Source organism: Bubalus kerabau, chromosome 13 (assembly GCF_029407905.1).
Source record: "Bubalus kerabau isolate K-KA32 ecotype Philippines breed swamp buffalo chromosome 13, PCC_UOA_SB_1v2, whole genome shotgun sequence".
NCBI lineage: Eukaryota > Metazoa > Chordata > Mammalia > Artiodactyla > Bovidae > Bubalus > Bubalus kerabau.
In genome coordinates this window covers 61,877,005-61,896,767 of record NC_073636.1, presented here as the reverse complement: position 1 = coordinate 61,896,767, position 19,763 = coordinate 61,877,005, and the positions used below count along the sequence as shown (strand labels likewise).

The window sequence follows — 19,763 nt, the reverse complement described above, 5'->3', positions numbered from 1 at the left end:
GTTTGTTTTTGTTTTTCAGTATTCCTTATTTCTAGAGATACATAGAGAAAGGGTAAGGATGAAATAACTCTAGAATTTGCTTCAAAATAATCTGGAGTATGCCAAGAAGAGAAAATGGGAATATAGCTGAAACAAGGTTAGCCACAAATTGATAATTGTTAAAACTGAGTAACAGGAGGTTTTCCCTAGTGGTCCAGTGGCTGAAGACTCCATGCTCCCAATGCAGGGATCCCGGTTCAATCCCTGGTAAGGGAACTAGATCCCACAGGCCACAACTAAAGATGCCGCATGCTGCAATGAAGACCAAAGATCCCATTTGCCCCAACTAAGACCTAGTGCAGCCAAATAAATAAGTAAAACATTTTTAAAAAACCTGACTGACAGGTTCATGATACATATATACATGCGTGCATGCGTGCCAAGTCACTTCATGCCTGATTCTTTGCGACCCAATGAACTATAGCCCACCAGGCCCCTCTCTCCATGGGAATTTCCAAGTTAAGAACACTGGAGTGGGTTGCCACGCCCTCCTCCAGGGGATCTTCCTGACCCAGGGGTCAAAGTTGCATCTCTTATGTTTCCTGTATTGGTGGGAAAGTTCTTTAGCACTAGCACCACCTGGGAAGCCCACGTATATACATATTCAAACATATATGCATTTGAAATTTTCCACAATTTTTTAAAGTAGGATACTGGCACAGAAATTTTGTTAACAACAGCAAAAGATCAGTAGAAGAATTTAAGAGTGCAGACACAGACCCATGGATATCAGAATTTAGTAAATGCTGAGTAGAATTTCAAATCAAATGGAACAAATAATGGATTTGGGACATTTGCTTTTCATTTGGGGAAAATATTATGTTAGATTTTTATCCAGTACTATTTACAAAAACAAAGTTCAGATGAATTAAAACCCTAAAGATATAAAATAATTAAAAATTTTTACAGCTAAAAATATGACATCATATAGGAAATTTTAAAGTAAGATAAAAGAAAAAAACTGAGACATAAAAGAAAAGACTGACCAAATCAAAACTTTAAAATTCTGTTTGACAAGAGCAAAACAAACAGGGACTTCCCTCCTGGTCTCGTGGTTAAGAATCCACCTGCCAGTGTACAGGACGCCGGTTCAATCCCTGGTCCAGGAACTAAGATCCCACATGCCTCAAGGCAACAAACCCCACTGAGCTCATGAGCTCGAAAGCCCCTGTTCTGCAACCAGAGAAGCCACCACGGCGAGAAGCCCTGCACCACAACTAGAGAGTAGCAATGAAGACCCAACACAGCCATAAATAAATAATAAAATTATTAAAAAAAAACAACAACAACAAAATCAAATATTTCCAAAACATCTAACAAAATGCAAACAACAACAACAACAACAAAACCCTCCTAAGAATCAGTGATAGGAGAAGGCAATGGCACCCCACTCCACTACTCTTGCCTGGAAAATCCCATGGACAGAGGAGCCTGGTAGGCTGCAGTCCATGGGGTCGCTAAGAGTCGGACACGACTGAGCGACTTCACTTTCACTTTTCGCTTTTATGCATTGAAGAAGGAAATAGCAACCCACTCCAGTGTTCTTGCCTGGAGAATCCCAGGGACCGGGGAGCCTGGTGGGCTGCTGTCTATGGGGTCGCACAGAGTCGGACACAACTGAAGCGACTTAGCAGCAGCAGCAGCAGCAGCAAGAATCAGTGATAAGAGGACAAAAGCTCCATAGGCATGGGAGTGGGAGGGAAGGCAATTCGTAGAAGAAGTAACAAAACTGGCCATTAAGACATGAAAAGATGCTTGGTCTCAGCAGTAATGCTGAAATTTAATTTTAAGTTAATGAAACAAACAAGTATTGTCTTTCGCCCATCAGACTGACCAAAATTAAAAGTGTGATGGTATCAATAATTTACAAGGTAACTCAGAAGATGGGCGAATGGATGGGTTCAGCTGTTTTAAAGGGCAACTTGGCAACATCTATTTAAAATGTCAAACATGTGTGCCCTGCAACCTAGAACTTCTATTTCTAGATTTAGTTCCAAGAGACACACCTATCAACTTTCACATGAAGACACAGTCTCTGCAACATTTACTGAGCGCCTACTATGTGTCAGTCGCTGTGCTGAGGGGATGCAGTAGTTAAAAGACAGACAAAAATCTCTGTCTTCAGGGAGCTGACATACTAGTGGAGAAGACAGACACTAAACAAGGTAAATAAATAAGTATCTCATAAATGAGATCTCATAATGTAAATGATATCTCATAATAGGTGATAAATGCAAAGCTGTCTGCTCACCAGGCCCCTAAGGGTGGATGAAAAGAAGAGGAGAAACAGAGGGCTGGACAGAGACAAAGGGAGGACAGGGCCTGCCTAGGCTTTGGCAGTTCACTGACCTCCAGGTACATGCAGGGCCATGGGCAGGGAAGGTAAATGTGCTTGTTTTATATTAGAAGAGAAGGGGTATCAAAGCTGTGCTGTGTTCAGGGCCTACTAGGCAGAAAGTGCTCAGTGAATGAATGAACCAATGCCAGAAGGCTGTGTACAAGAACTTCCCAAGTCCTCCCAAATTACCAAGAGGTAAGCCTGGCCCCAGAGAGTCCCTCTGCATCCATTAATATGGTATGATGGGTCTCAAGTTCCCATTATTTATGAATAGGAGACATCAAGGTCTGAAATCACCAAAGAATTTTAGACCTGAAAGAAACACAGATACATCTGGTTGGCTTGATCCACAATTTCAGTCATGACTCTTTTAGCCTTATCCATGTAAAAGGGGTAAATATAAATAGGGTAGTTCAGGGACATTTGGATGAAGACCTGAAGAAGGAGGAGTAAGTTATGCAGATATCTTAAGGAAGAGTGTTCTAGGCAGAAGTAACAGACAGTGCAAAGGCATGAGCAGAGAGGAATGTTTTAGAAATAGCTAGGAAGTCAGGGTGGTTGGTGGTGAAGGGAATGGCAATCCACTCCAGTATTCTTGCCTGGAGAATTCCATGGACAGAGGATCCTGGCAGGCTACAGTCCATGGGTCGAAAAGAGCCAGACAGGATTAAGGGACTAACACACACACAGGGTGGCTGGATCAAACAGAAAGGAGGAGAGTTTCAGGAAATGAGGCCAGAGATATTCACAGGCAGGATGTAGATCAAGTGGGCCTTAGTAAGGAAATTCATTTTTACTCTGAATAAGGTGGGAGTCCTGGGAGGGTTTTGAGCATTGATTTACTCTCTACTTCTAATGGGATAACTCTGGCTTCTATGCTGAAAACAGGGGGATGGGGAACGAGAGTGGAAATAGGGGTATCAATTAGTAGGCTGTTGCATTGTAGTTGTGAGAAACTGGAAACTCCCTAATTGTCCATTAGTAGGGGGGCTATTTCAGAAAACTGTCTGTAAGATGGAACACTAAGCATCAGTTCAAAAAGAGTTCGATAGATCTGGACCGATAGGGAGCTATCTTTGAAGCACATTATTGAGTTAAAACACAAAGTGCTGATTGTGGGTTTGTTTTTTCATTATGAAACCATTATGTTTTTTTTTTCTGGACCTTAAGTATTTTTTTTATTGAAGTATAATTGATCATTATTTTTTTTAATATGCAAAACAGTGCAACACTTTTCCCACAGGTGTGAAGAAGTAATAACAGCTAGCACTTACCTGGCACTTACCACATACCAAGCACTCTTTGAAGTACTTTGCGCATAACTCATTTCATCCTAACAATAACCCTGTAATGTAAGTAATGTTGTATTTCCATTTTATAGATTGAGGAAATTGAGACTCAGAGAGTGGGAACTTCAGAGGGAAGGAACTAAACAGGACACATGGATAGAAACAATAATTGGAGATTTATCTTTAATTTTTTAAAAAGAATATATCCGTGTATTATTAATATTTGTGTACTTTGAGTTTATTATTTCTTATAATGGAAGAGGAAAGATGTCTGCAAAGAAGAAGTGCAGGAAGCCAAGCTCTGTATTTAAAAAGTGAGAAGGAAAGACCCAACTTTTACTCCTACCCCTTCCAAATCTTCTTCATTCCATGTCTGTCACTCCCTCCACCATCCAACCGGTGGTCACCAGGCCAGAAATCCAGACCTGCCTTTCAGCTCAGTGGAGACCACCTACTTCAAGAATAGACAACAGCTAGTCATTGGCTCTAGGTGGCGGCATAACCCTCAGACACCTCTAGGCAAGTTGGTTGTGATCGCCCAGTGACACATCCTGGAGAAGTTTGCAAGTGTGAGCCATTGGTGACAGTCATTAAAGGATCTGTCTTCTACAGTTAACCAAACACAGGGAGCTCTGTGGGTGTCCTGGTCTCTTCCTGGCTGATGTGGAATCCATTCTGGAGGAAGAATTACAGACACCTTGTTATTGTTCAGCTGCTAAGTTGTGTCTGACTCTTCAACCCCATGGACTGTAGTCCACCAGGCACCTCTATCCTCCACTGTCTCCTGGAGTTTGCTCAAATTCATGTCTGTTGAGTCAGCCCATCTTGGGTGGCCCTGCACACCATGGATTATAACTTCGAGTTACACAAGCCCCTTCACCATGACAAGGCTGTGATCCATGAAGACACTTTGTGCGTTAGTCACTCGATCGAGTATGACTCTTTGCGATCCCATGGATTGTAGCCCACCAGGCTCCTCTGTCCATGGAATTTTCCAGTCAAGAATACTGGAGTGGGTAGCCATTCCCTTCTCCAGGGGATCTTCCCTACCCAGGGATCGAACCTGGATCTCCCACATTGCATGGGGATTTACCATCTGAGCCACAAGGGATGACACCTTGGCACACAGCAAATAAATTAGCACACAGTAATTAAAAGCGATGAACTATAGGAAACAACCAAGCATCCATCAACTGATGAATGGATAAATAAAATGTGGTAAATCCATAAAGTGGCATAGTATTCTTTAATAAAAGGAATAAAATACTGATATATACAACAAAATAGATGAGCCAGAAACATTATACTAAATAAAAGAAGCCAGACTCAAAAGGACAAATACTATATAATTCCATCCATATGAAATTTCCAGACTAGGCAAATTCAGAGACAGAGGAAAATGAGTGGTGCCTTTGTATTCTTCACTTCCCTTGTGGCTCAGCTGGTAAAGAATCTGCCTGCGATGTGGGAGACCTGGGTTCGATCCCTGGGTTGAAAAGATCCCCTGAAGAAGGGAAAGGCTACCCACTCCAGTATTCTGGCCTGGATAGTCCATGAGGTCGCAAAGAGTTGGATAAAACTGAGCGACTTTCACTTCACTTTCACTTTTGTATTCTTCTCGAAGTTGGAAAAGGGAAATCACTTGAAATTCCATCCTGTGCATTTGCAGTGGACCCTGGCCTAGGTCAAGGCTTTAATATTGGAGACTTTTTCTATTTTTAAAAAAACTTTCTAAATTACAAAAATTATATATGCTTATGCATCTCTTCAGAGAAGGCAATGGCACCCCACTCCAGTACTCTTGCCTGGAAAATCCCATGGATGGAGGAGCCTGGTGGGCTGCCGTCTATGGGGTCGCACAGAGTCCGACAGGACTGAGCGACTTCACTTTTACTTTTCACTTTCATGCATTGGAGGAGGAAATGGCAACCCACTCCAGTGTTCTTGTCTGGAGAATCCCAGGGACCGGGGAGCCTTGTGGGCTGCCGTCTATGGGGTCACCCAGAGTTGGACACGACTGAAGCGACTTAGCAGCAGCAGCAGCATGCATCTCTTATGTCTCCTGCACTGGCAGGCAGGTTCTTTACCACTAGCACCACCTGGGAAGCCCATAAACATACTACTATTTGGTTAATTGTCTGCTATAATGAACAACTGGATAGTTTCCATATTTTTGCTATAACAAGTAGTACTGCTAGAAACATCCTTATACCTGCATGTCACACAAGTGTTAAGAGTTATTTTAGAACATATATAAAAAAATAGAATTGCTGGGTCATAGGTTGTGGGCATCTTCAATTCTACTCTGTAACAATAATTTTTTTTCCAAAGTTATTCTGTATTCTTTTTTTTTTAGATTACTTTTTTATTTATTTTTGACTGTACTGGGTCTTTGTTGCTGTGCAGCCTTTCTCTAGTTGGAGCAAGCAGGGGCTACTCTCTAGTAGAGGTGCATGGGCTTCTCATTGTGGTGGCTTCTCTTGTTGCAGAATACAGGTTCTAGGCACACCGGCTTCACTAGTTGTGGCACACAGGCATAGCTGCCCCATGGCATGTGGAATCTTCCCAGACCAGGGATCAAACTGATGTCCCCTGCATTGGCAGGCGGATTCTTTACCACTGGACCACCAGGGAAGTCCCTATTCCATATTCTTGAATGGAATATTCAAGAATATTCCTGAACCATATTCCTTCCATATTCCTGAACCATACTTGGTTTTATCCAATTTTCCTCTGCCAAGGTGAGGGAGATGCTGGCAAGCAGGCAGCACCATTCCCTCCAGTTCCTGCACTGGATTGATGGTTTGCTTTCTGAGAGTCGATTGAAAGGAGCTCTAGAAGTCAGTCAAAGGCAAGATATTTACCAAAATTTAGGACATCATTAAAATAATCTGGAGGGAGGAAACAAGATGGCAGAGTAGAAGGACTTGAACTCACTGACTTTCATGAAAACACCAAAAATAAGAACTGGTGTTGGAGAAGACTCTTGAGAGTCCCTTGGACTGCAAGGAGATCCAACCAGTCCATTCTGAAGGACCATCAGCCCTGGGATTTCTTTGGAAGGAATGATGCTGAAGCTGAAACTCCAGTACTTTGGCCTCCTCATGAGAAGAGTTGACTCATTGGAAAAGACTCTGATGCTGGGAGGGATTGGGGGCAGGAGGAGAAGGGGACGACAGAGGATGAGATGGCTGGATGGCATCACTGACTCGATGGACATGAGTCTCAGTGAACTCCGGAAGTTGGTGATGGACAGGGAGGCCTGGCATGCTGTGATTCATGGGGTCGCAAAGAGTCGGACACGACTGAGCGACTGATCTGATCTGATCTGAACAATCATAGACCAAAAAGAAGACAGATTTTCTCATTTGCCAATCTGATGGAATTTCAGATTTGCCAATCTGATGAATGTGAAATGGTATCTCACTGAGGTTTTCATCTGCATTTTCCCTGATAACTATTGGGGTTGAGCATCTACCTCAGTCTCTGTGGTTTATTGGCCACTCGTTTCTGTTCCTCTTTAGTGTCTGCACAAGGGCTTTCTCCATTTTTCTTTCGTCTTTAGCATATTGACTTCCCAGCCTTTTTTCTTATGTATGGTATTTAGAGTTGAGATGTCACAAATCTAATTTTGTGTATCTTTATCTTCATTTAACATTATACCATAAGTATCTCATCATCTAAATCTCAGCAAACATGTTTTTATAAACAGTATTTCTCAACTTTACAAAATATAGTCATGTTTAGATAATACAAAAAGTATAAAAAAGAAAATCAAATCATCCATAATTTGACTATGTAGCAATAACCACCTTTTTGCATCCTGGTATAATCTTTTCTACTAAACGTTGCATGTAATGTACATTTTTAAATAAATTAGAATAATTCTCAGAATAGCTTTGTAACCTTTTTTCAAACTTCTATGGTTTGAATATTTTTCCACATCATGAAGTATGGTGTGAACTTAATCTATTTAAAGCATCACTCTTTTTACTGAACTTCTCAGTTTTTTCTATCCTGTGTTATAAATAACCTTGTATAAACATTTCCGTGGATAAACTTTGGTTGCACTTCATGTTTTTTCTTAAATTCAATTCCAATCAAAGATTATTTTTCAATGATCTTTCCAGAGTCTTTTTTTTTTTTTTTTTGATCATGTCATGCAGCGTGTGGGATCTTAGTTTCTTGTTCCCTGACCAAGTATTGAACCCTCGCCCCCTACATTGGAAGTGTGGAGTCTTAACTACTGGACCACCAGCGAAGTCCCTCCAGAACCATTTTTAAGGATCTTAATAAATCTTGCAAAGTTCCCTTCCCCAAATGCTCTATCTTCCCCAAATATAAATCTCTTCATGTCCTTTCTGTTCAAAAAGGATGGCTGGCTCCTCCAGTGCCTATTTAGTGTCCAGCACCCTCGGAAACACATTTGCATTGTTTCCTCTGCCACCACTTCCTCTCAGTCATCTTGGTTTATTTCTAAGACACATCTGCATCCTCTTGTTAACTCCACACCTCTACTCAGGCAGCACCTTCCACCTAAAATGCCCCTCAGCTACTCTGCCCTCTGCTGGGCTCCCAAAGCCCATCGTAGACCTTCAGAACAAAAGTTTCCACGTTGAAATGATTGTGACACCACAAGTTTTAATAAAGGAAATCAGATCATGTCCTGTGCCAGTTTAAAACCTTTCCCTGGAACATAATGAAAAGTTCAGAAATTGACACAAATACACTTGGGAATATAGACGATGGTAATGAGATATTTCAGGTGAGTTGGGAAAAGATAATGATACTGGGGTAACTGGGTAGTTATTTGGAAAAAAATTTATGGATTCCTGCCTCACATCTTACACTGAAGGGAATTTATGATGGAACAAAGATTGAAATGTAAAATATGAAACCAAGTAGAAGAAAACAGAGAATTATTTTTAGAGTATCAAGCTGGAAAAAGTCTTCATAAGAATGACATAGAACCTGGAAACCACAAAGGAAAAGACTCATACATTTAATTATATAGAAAATAAAAGTTTTCCTATGGTAATAAATAATATGTTGGGAAACTATTGATAACTTATATGTAGGGGAGAAAAAAAAAAGGATAAACATTCTACAAATCAATGAGAAAAAAGTTCAACAGAAAGACCAACTGAAAAAAAAGGGCGAGCAAAATAAACAGAGAATTCATCAGAACAAAACCTCACCCCCCAAAAAGACTCATATAAATATGAAAAATTGCTCAACTTCACTCAATAAAAAGAAATGAAAAATAAAAGTGCCTCTCAGTTTTTACCTATCAGATTGGCGAAGATAAAAAAGTTTGATAACACTCTGTGTAGCTCAGGATGTGAGGCAACAATCAGTCTCATGCTTTAATGCTGGGGACAAACTGGTGCAGCTGCTATGTAGAGCACATTGCCAATATCCATTAAAACAAAACCAAACCAAATTCATATATTCAGTTACCGGCAATTCCACTTCCAGGAATTTACTTAACAGATAAACTCCCACATATGCAAAATAACCAATGAACAAGTTATACCTTTATTTATAATAAGATAAGACTGGAAACTACCTAATTGTCCCTAAATAGGGGATTGGGCAAGTACATTACGGCATATCTTTATAAAGTGTTAGTCACTCAGTTGTGTCCGACTCTTCACGACCCCATGGACTGTAGCCCACTGTCCATGGACTTCTCCAGGCAAGAATATTGGAGTCAGTAGCCATTCCTTTCCCCAGGGACTCTTCCCTACCCAGAGATCGAACCTGGATCTTCTGCATTGCAGGTGGATTCTTTACCGTCTGAGTCACCAGGGAAGCCCATATTTTTATGAAGTTGTGTGTTAATTTAAAAAATTAAGGGAGAGTTATATGGGAAAAGAATCCAAAAAAGAATGGATATATGTATAACTGACTTTTTTTTTTGCTGTACATCTGAAATTAACACAACATAGTAAATCAATTATACTTAAATATTTAAAAAATAAAACAAAAAATCAGGGTAGACTGAAAACATAGCACTCAGCAAAAAAAAAAGCAAGATGTAGAAGTGTTTATAGCAAGTTACCAGTTGTGTAAAACATTTTTACGTATACATTTGCTTGTGAATACAGTGACCGTCTCTGAAAGACTCCAGAAGAAAGGCTTGAGAGTGATGATCTCTGAGACTTGCCTGATGGTCCAGTGGTTAAGACTCTGTGCTCCCATTGCACGGAGCATGGGTTCAATCCCTGGTTGGGGAACTAAGATCCCACATGTCACCCAGTCAGCAGAAAAATTAATTAATTAATTGTGATGATCTCTGTGAGGGGAATCAGAGATTAGAAAGCAGGAGTGGGAAGAGGACTTTCTATGCTCTTTGGTATATATTTTTTTTAATTTTATTTTATTTTTAAACTTTATATTTTTAATATTCTATTTTTAATCAACTAAATTACCACAAAATAAAACTTTTCAATGTTTAGAATCAATTCCAACTCATTCCCTTTAGAATCAATTCCATCTCATTCCCACGGTCAACTTCTCAACATCCTCTCACATAGCATTTGCCCTCCCTCAGTCACAGTGCTTTTCCTTCAGTTTCTGGGACATGCCAGAAGCTTCCTGCCTCAGGACACATTGTACAAGCCATTTCCTCTGCTAAGGCTGATGTTCTCTACACTCTTTCAACGGGTTGGCATATTCTTACACTTCTGGTCTTGGGTTCTATGTCATTTCTTCAAAGAGGCCATCTCTGGCACCCTACACAAACAATTAAAAAAAAAACAGTTTAAAAAAATGTGTTTCCCTCACTGGGCAGAGAGGGCACCCATTTTAATGGACCACCTATTCCTTCAACCTCCTTATGAAAATACCCTGATTTGTTTTCTTCAGAGCCATAGTCACTATTTGAAATTACCTTGTTTTCCCAGTCGGAGAAGGCAATAGCACCCCACTCCAATACTCTTACCTGGAAAATCCCATGAACGGAGGAGCCCGGCTCAGTTATTTACTATCTCTCTCCATCTCAAGGGTTTTAGTCTCTATGAAAGCATGGGTCATGTCTTGTCTTGTTCCTAAGTCTATTTTCAGCAACCCAAACAATAAATATTTGCCGAATGTATTTATGCAGCAAAGACTATGGACTTCACAAATAACTCTAAAATCACCACAATAACTCAAGGAGGGAGGCTGGTTTTTACTCTATTTTTAGAGTTAAGGATAATTGAGGAGCGCAGCAGTTGAGTAACTTGCCAAATCGGCAAGACTAGAATCCCAAACACAAGGTTCTTAGCCACAAGGCAACGGTTTTTCGATATACAAACTGATCGGTGGATTAAACTGACCAAAGGAATGAACGGAAATGTGAATGTTTCCCTTGTGTGTCCGGAATCCTCAGATCTATCGCCAGGGGGCGCTCTCGCCCAGTTCTTGACGCCAGTCCTCCAGGCGCGCACTCCCTCTGCGTCTCGGGCTCGCGCGCGCTGCCGCGGCACCGGAAGTGACTGAGCTTGCAAGTTCCCCCGGTCTCTTCAGGGAAACTGAGGCCGGCTCGTTCGGAAGAGAGAGCGCGAGCCGTCAGCCAGGTAGGCCGGCCCCGGTCCGCAGCGCGGAACTTGGCCGCGAAGAGCACTCGCGCCCGGAAACGACCTGGCCGATGAAGGGGGTATGTGGCCCCCCACGGCTCGCGGGGCTCGCAGGTGAGAGCGCCGCCTCTCCCGTGCGTGGCAGGCGCTGCGCCCAATGGGAGCCCTCGCCGTTCTGCTTCCGTGCTACCTGGGCTCACTGATTGGCTACGCTGGGGCGGGCCGCCGGGGGCGAGACCCCACCTCCCAGAAAGGTCTAGGGGGCGCCCCTGAGGGAGAGCGGTTGCCTAGCAACGGGGCGGTGGCCAGGCGGGTACCCGGCCTAGCGCGCGGAGGAAGCCGCGAGGCCGCAGCCCACCCACCCCGGGCTCTAGAGAGGTGCAACCCCGGGCCCCTAAGCCCTCCCGGGGGTGCCAAGAAGCCGACCTGGGCTTGTCCCCAGGAAAACGTAGTCTCAGCTGTGGGGGCTCTCGAGCAGGCCTCGACCCTTGTCTCTGACCGGTGGAGAGGCTCGGCGCCTCACCCTCGCCGGGTCTTTGTGCAGGGCGCCGGCGGCCATTGTGTCCGTGCGGGGAATGGAGGACCCGGCAATCCCCCATCGCCACCGCCACGACCAGGGCCTTTGGGGAATTCAAAGAAAGCCAGCGGCGTTTCTGGGGGGTCTCCGGCTTTCAGCCTCCCAGAAAGATCCGGGGATGGCCTTTCCAAACTCAGACCGCAGATCCAAGGCAGTGTTCCCCTCCCTCTGTTTCTCATCGAAACCTTGAGCCCCATCGAGAAGTCCCTTCAGGGTTTCTTCGGAAGCCTCACCCAGGGCTGATACTGAAATAGAAAAAAACAAAAACTAAACCTCACACCAGCCACCTCCGAGAGAGTTCTCCTAGCTCCCAGTAGGAGGCGGAGAGCCAAGGGGCGTGCAAGAGCGAGGGGGCTGGGCTCCCGGGTGGCAGGAGGCCGCGGCTGCTAAGCGGCCGCCCTCGATCGGGGCGATGGAGGAGGAAGCAAGCGAGGGGGCCGGTTCTTGAGCTTCGTAATTCCTGTGTCGCCTCCTGAGCTCTCAGTCCGCCGGGTCGCATGATCCCTCCAGCCGGAGCTGCTTTTTTTGCCAGCCGCCGCCGCGAGGCCGGTTGACTTACCGGCATCCCCGCTGCCACCTCCTCTCCCACCTATGATACAAAAGATCTTCCGGGGGCTGCACCTGCCTGCCGTCGCCTGAGACGGATTTGAATGTAGGTGGTGAGGGGGTATGGGGGTGGGGGGCAGACTGCCCATGGGGGTGACTTTTCGAGGAAGACATTTCAGAGAAAAGGGGGTGGCTGGGATAAAAGGGGAGGGAAAAAAAAAGGCCGGTGTGATGATTCAGAGCCCACTGGTGCTTTCAAATTGACTTCATCGAAGTACCTGGGAAGCTAGACCCAGATCTTCATAAGAGCGGCAAAGAACCCAGTTCAAGTACCTGGAGTGGGGAATGGGATGTTGTAGGTAAATGGCTTGCATATTCATTTTTTCCCCCTGAAGCTCTTTCTCTCCCTTCAGAACCTTGTCTTGGCTTTGGATCTTCGAAGAGAACCACTAAGCAGAGACCAGACCCAGTGAGTGAGCAGGTGTTTTGGACAATGGACTGGTGGAGCCCATCCTTATTATAAAAATGTCTCAGAGTAACCGGGAGCTGGTGGTTGACTTTCTCTCTTACAAGCTTTCCCAGAAAGGATACAGCTGGAGTCAGTTTAGTGATGTGGAGGAGAACAGAACTGAGGCCCCAGAAGGGACAGAATCAGATATGGAAACCTCCAGTGCCATCAATGGCAACCCATCCTGGCACCTGGCGGATAGCCCTGCGGTGAATGGAGCCACTGGCCACAGCAGAAGCTTGGATGCCCGGGAAGTGATCCCCATGGCAGCGGTGAAGCAAGCCCTGAGGGAGGCAGGCGATGAGTTTGAACTGAGGTACCGACGGGCATTCAGCGACCTGACATCCCAGCTCCACATCACCCCAGGGACAGCATATCAGAGCTTTGAACAGGTAGTGAATGAACTCTTCCGGGACGGGGTGAACTGGGGTCGCATTGTGGCCTTTTTCTCCTTCGGTGGGGCACTGTGCGTGGAAAGCGTAGACAAGGAGATGCAGGTATTGGTGAATCGGATCTCAGCTTGGATGGCCACTTACCTGAATGACCACCTAGAGCCTTGGATCCAGGAGAACGGCGGCTGGGTAAGAACCACGCCCCTTACATATTCATTTTCCTTGGCTTCTGGTCAAATCCCCAACAACCTTTCCCCTGTGTCTGTTGTGCTGGGTGATTATTATTGTTTGTTAAGGAGACATAATTGGCCTCATTGTATCACAGAGGTTAACTTCTGAAATACAGATAACCTAGTTCTGTGAGGACCAGACATCTTCATTCTGTCTTCCTTGTGACCCTACTCTGTCATACTTGTGTTCCAGTTTCTCTGCAGAAGATAACATAGCCTGTGTGTTCATTTGGCCCCAAACCTTTGAGAATGCAAAGGTAACAGGTTACCCCTCACCTTGACATAATGGCTCACAACGTTAAGGGGATGATGAGTGGAATGCCTGGAGAAGATAGTGAATATCAGTGACCCACCAGCCCCTTCAGTCTTACTCCATTGAGATGTCAATCCTGTCCTGGGCTCCCCTCCTCAAAATCAGGTTCCCTTTATTTCAGAGTTTGCATGGCCTGGCTTTGCATCCCTCTGGCTTGGATGGCTGAGGATTGTCTGATTTTAGGTTGTAAGCTGCGCCAGTGGGCCAGTTATGTTTGTGCTATGCCCCATGTTTATTGGCTCTAAAGATGTGACTTTTCTGTGTGGTTGGCCAGTTTGTGGAGCACTTGCTGTGTCACGCATAAGCCCAGGGACTTTGCACCTCACTGCCTGGGTTGGTTGGGGAGCTCCAGCTGTTATGCTTGTCACTTTTCTGCCATGGCCCTGGGGCCTCTTCACTGAGCACTGTTTGCTGGCAATGCAAGAACCTGGTCTTTGGGGCTCCTTGGGACATTGAGATTCAGTGACAGACTTCAGAAACAAATTGACACGGGTGAGTCCCAGCCCCGCCACTTAACTAGGTGTGTGACCTTGGACAGGCCAGTTTACCTTGAGCCTCAGGTTCTTCCACTAAAAAAATGTGGCCAACCCTCCTTGCCTTGCAGTCCTTGTAAATCTTGGAGCTGATGTGAGCATAGCAACAGGAAGTTTGCTCTAGTAGTTATTGTCAGATCCAGGTACACTTTCTGAACCCGAGTCGTGCCACATTCCTTTGCCAGGGAAGAGAATTCCCTTGCCCTGATATCACCAAGTCAGGATGAGCTGGTGTGGAGGGATTCTTTACCTGTGGTCACTGTCAGCAGCTTTTGCTGTTTTGCAGTGAACTCAGTCATATCTCCTCGCTTATCTCCCTGCCTCAGGGAGGTGTAGGGCTTATGAGAGGTATTCATTCTGTCCTTCAGAAATTGAGCAGGCTGTGGAAAATAAGTCATCTATTGAAGGAGCTGAGGTGGAAAGGGCCACGCACCATGGACTCAGGAATGTTAAGAATGCAATTATCCAGAGGCTGGGCCTAGGGTGTGGCAGCCACTTCAGTTTACCACTGAGCAAGGGACCTCCAGGTACACCACCCCCTGTCTTATTTCCCATTTCTTTGCAACTTCATCAACTCTTCCCACTGCCAGTTCTTATAAAAAGCAGAGTAGAGGTCAGATGACCGGGGTGGGGCTAGGAAGGTAAAGGTGGAGGGCTTTCTTTGGCTAAGACTGACCCGACTTGAAAGCCTTTCAGTAAATGAACTCCCTGGGGGAATAAATGATTAAATAGTTCCTGTTGGTTTGTGTGATGACCTCTCTTATTCCCGCCTGCTTTGATTTTCTTTAGGGGCAAATATTTGTTTAACTTACTACAGGAGGGACAGGATTGCAGCGTTTCCGACACACCCTCTGAGGCCTAAGTAGAGACTTGGGCCGTTTGCCCCTCACTGTTATCTGGCTGGTGGTCCTAATACCATGTGGGTTGTGGCCAACTGTTAACAAAAGGCAACGTGGGAGAGGTTCCTGGCCTGGCAGCCAGTGTCTAAGAGTGCCACCTGGACTAGAGAGTTGTTGTCACCCAGTGTTACGTGTGGAAAGAAGTCTTTGACACAGCAACACTGGGCAAGATCATTAGGTCACCACTGGATTGACATTCCATCTTCTGCTGTCTCTTTGCCCAAGAGTTACCAGAGCCCGTTGGACTGCATACCATATGTTACTTCCTCTTGGTGGACAGAGAGGATATGTGCAGAAGAGCCAGTTATGTCAGAACCATTTCTGGGCACGTGTTCTTCCCAAGGCCAAGAGATAGAGAACATGTGACATTGGGATCCTTTGGGTAGAAGGTACCCGCCCACTTCCTCTCAGGGACCATCTATTTGAGCTGCACACTGGCTGCTGCAGGGGCATCTCATACCTTCCTGGAGGCTGTGCCTGGGGAATCCATGAATGTAAGAATTATGGGCCATTCCACTCTGGGATATGCTCTAAATTTAGCATCCTTGCAGGAAAGGAAAAGGAAATGTGCTTTTATGGAGTATATCTTATGCATGAGGCATTGTATTAGGTCTTTTACTTATGCAGCCAAAATTCACTGAGCATCTTCTGTGAGGCAGGCATGTGCTAGGTATTGGCTATAAGCCAGATATGGTACTTTATCTCATGGAAATAACATGCTATTTCATATACTCCACACAATTACTTTCTAAGATAGGTAGGTTTATTCTCAGTTTATATATGAAGCTCCTGGTAGCTTAAATGACTGGCCCCAAGTATTCCTCAGCCAGTTAGGTGACTGAGTGAGAATTTACCCCAGGTGGGCCTAATTCCAAAGCCTATAATCTCTTCCCCTCCATATCACATTGTCTTAGGAGTAATAATGTGAGCCAGAGACGCTGTTGGGCCAAGCAAAACATGCCTGTGGAGGTGTTCACTTGAGTCTGTGATGCTGGCCTTGTTCAGGAACTGCAGAAAGAACAGCACCTGTGTTGGCAGTAGCAGGCTGCCAGAGGCATGTATGCAGCTTCTGGATTCTGTCACTGGTAAAACTCAAGTCAGTATCAGGATTTTGCCCAGTGAGAGTGGGCTTCTTGTTAATTTTTTGTTAAAACCGTCTCTGGCCCTCCCGGCAGGTAAGAATTATGTGCATAAAGGGAGAAGATGGCCTACTCCGAGTATGTCTGCTTAATTGTGGGTGATGCCCCAAGGACTGGAATTCCTCATCTATATAGCCACACCACTGCCTACCTAGAGTCCCCTGGCGAGATGCTGAACCTGTTTGTCTCTCTTGTCCATTCATCTCTCCCACCTGTAAAGTGAACTAATGATAGCCACCTGCCATAGCTTGACTCTAGTAAATGATGTAGAACAAAGGCTCTCCTGGGCCTTAATTGTATGGTGGAGGCACTTCTTTTAATGAGTGGGCTACCTGCCTCCAAAAACTGAACTTTGACCCCAGAGTTTCTTCAGAGACAAAGCCAGCCCTTGAGATACTCAACCAGAATAGCAGAGATTGAATGTTTCTGGGGCTTTCCAATGGGAATGTGGGCAGTTGGGTGGTAGGACCCAGGTGGGCCAGGCCATTTTGGGATCACTGTCCCTGGGAAACCCCTTAGCTTGATGGAAACACCATTGTTGAACAGTTTTTGGGGGGTGGGGGAAGAAAACATCATTTGGCCTTTCCCCAGGCTGCATGGCTCTGTGGTCTTCTAGTTTCTGTAGGTTTCTTCTTGACTGTTCTGGCTTCATTGGCACTGATGTATGCTTTGCTGAAGCACCTCAGCGACCTTTGCAGATCTCAGCAGCTGTTGGCAATTCTGCGGTTTTCTTGGGGAAACCCCATTAGAAACCCCAAACGTGGAAATTTTCAGTAATCTCATTCAGGTCCCGAAGTGAGGTAGAAGTGTCTCAGGGGCTCCCCCTCAAAATACTCGGTTCTTCTGGAGGTACATTTGAAGTTGCCCTTAAAACTCCATCACCATCATAGGGTTTTCCAGGCTTCCTAGGATTGATTTCCGCAGTAGCCCCACAGAGCCCTTCAGCTTCTGGTAGAAAATCACCCCAGGTTTTTTCAGGGGCCTTCAGTGGAACCTGCAGGGCTTTCTCGGTTTTTGTGTGGGCTACCAGAAGGTGCAGTTGTCAGTTGTCCCTTCCCCAGCAGGTATCTGTCCTGAGGCTAGAGGCTTGAGCATCCTTCCTGGTTTTTTCCAGTGCCCTCAGCCTTCCATCACAGGGCTTTCTTTCAGCAGCCATCATTTTGTCTGGGTTTACCATGGATAGATTTAGGGGTAATTCCCAGTGAGCTGCTCTTCTAGGGAAACATAATCTCCTACTGCCTTAATTAGCCGGGCTCTCTCCCCACCCCCAACCTAATCCCATGGAGTCCTCCCCAAGGACTCCCTCTCTTTTCTTTGAAGGAGTCAGTCTGCTCCTGGATCCGCTTCTCTTCTGTCTCCCTGGCTGACAGTCTGTCTTCCCTGTTCCCAGTTGGCAGATCTGAGTCAGACAGTCCCAGTGGGTTTTTTTGTTTAGCCTGGGGACAAGAAGACCCAGGAGACCATGATCACTGGTTTCAAATATCTGCAGGAAGAGGGGCTAAGCCTTTTTTATTAGTATAGTACAGGAGAGCTCGGGTAGGTTAATCACACTGATAGAGTTTAAATTACTATCAAGACATTTCTGACACTACCATAGGAGTTTCCATTAGGTTTAGGAGTTTCCTGAGAGTAGAGTTCCACGTCTTGTCAATACTTGTTAAATTGACATGGAGCAGAGGCCTTAGGCATAGCAGGTATGTAATGACAAAGAAGCCCACTAAATTTCTGAAGAAACAGACACTTATCAAACCAAAATAATAGTAATGGGAATTGCCCTTTATCTAATTATTTATGCATTGATTTAGATAGTATTAATTGAGCTCCTGTTGTGTGTCAGGCTGTCCTAGGCACTAGTGGTATAGCATTAAATAAAATTACGTTTCTATGTCGGGAGCTCATATTCTAATGGGGAGAAACAGACAACATGTAATTGTTGTTGTTTAGTCTCTAAGCTGTGTCCAACTCTTTGCGACTCCGTGGACTGTAACCCTCCAGGCTCCTCTGTCCATGGCATTTCCCAAGCAAGAATACTGGAGTGGGTTGCCATTTCCTTCTCCAGGGTGTCTTCTCAACCCAGGGATCCAACCCAGATCTCCTGCATTGGCAGGCAGATTCTTTACTTCTCAGCCACCTGCTGCTGCTGCTAAGTTGCTTCAGTTGTGTCCGACTCTGCGACCCCATAGACGGCAGCCCACCAGGCTCCCCCACCCCTGGGATTCTCCAGGCAAGAACACTGGAGTGGGTTGCCATTTCCTTCTCCAATGCGTGAAAGTGAAGTCACTCAGTCGTGTCCAACTCTTAGCGACCCCATGGACTGCAGCCCACCAGGCTCCTCCGTCCATGGGGTTTGCCAGGCAACAGTACTGGAGTGTGTCGCCAGTGCCTTTTCCTCTCAGCCAACTGGGAAGCCCCAATTATATACATATGTAACATATATCAGTTGAGACTAAGTGCTATGAAGAAAATAAAGTACATTGAGGTACAAGGCATGCCTAGCAAAGGAGATAAGGCTGCAGTTTTAAAAGAGTGCCTAGGGAAGGCATCACTGAAAGGTAATATTTGAGCCAAGACTTGAAGAAGGTAAGTTGGTGGTTAATGTGGGTTCCTTTAGAGAGTGTGTTATAAGCAGAGGGATGGACTCAGAAGGGAGTGTGCTGGCCAGGCTCAAGGATGAAAGAGAAGGCCAGTGCAGCTGGAGAGAATACAGCAAGACGAAGAGTGGTCAGAGGGGAGAGGGGAGAGTGGGTGGAATTGAGGGGGCAGAGTAGCCAGGGGCCAGTCTCACAGCGTATCACAGGCCGTGATGAGGACTCGACTTTGGCTGAATGAGAGCCCAGGAAAAGATCAGGAGCAGGGATGAGCTCCACAAGTTCTGAATTCCACAGGGGAACCCAGCGAAGAGGCTGGCGCAGCATTCAAGTGAGGAAGAAGAGTGGCTTGAATCAGGAGGTAGAGGTGGAAATGGTGAAAAGAGACTAAAGAACAAGACCAGACTCACATGGCGTATTGATGGGTCCGACCACCTTGAAAGCCACATTTTTTAACCACTTAGCTTAGTAATCATAGAATCAGGTTTAAGTATGCTAGATGTTCTTTGGAGATAGTCTCTTCAAATGTGGTATCCTGAATGGCCCTTCCCTCTAGCACTCTTGCTTCTGAATAATTGCACCGTGTCTGGATTGAGGTCCCAGATCACCTGTGTCTAGCTCTGTGACCTTGGGCAAGCTTCTTGAACTCTCTGAACCTTAGGGCAGGTATTACCTGCTTCACAAAGACCTAACGAGATCTGCCTGAGATGCATAGAGTCTGTCAGTAGTTGGTATCGTAATTCTGACCATCTTTGCACAGAGCTTGTGTCAGAGACCTATTCACAGAATCTACAGTATCTGTTCTCCCTT

The 19,763-nt window shown here is 45.2% G+C and overlaps 1 protein-coding gene across 7 annotated transcripts in view; it reads left to right on the top strand.

Moving 5' to 3' along the window:
• The first annotated feature begins 11,092 nt into the window (after positions 1 to 11,092).
• Positions 11,093 to 19,763, top strand: part of BCL2L1 (BCL2 like 1) — a 51,154-nt gene continuing 42,483 nt past the window's right edge. For 2 of the 7 annotated variants that reach the window (XR_008701623.1, XM_055544701.1), the window contains exons 1-2: positions 11,185 to 11,342; positions 12,765 to 13,440. Coding sequence is in view for 6 of the 7 variants with exons in the window: in XM_055544701.1 (XP_055400676.1) it covers positions 12,877 to 13,440 (564 nt within the window). In the remaining variant the exon portion in view is untranslated. Of the gene's footprint in view, positions 11,343 to 12,086; positions 12,458 to 12,746; positions 13,441 to 19,763 lie in introns of those variants that run through there. The other 5 variants (XM_055544699.1, XM_055544702.1, XM_055544697.1 and 2 more) reach the window with 5 other exon arrangements.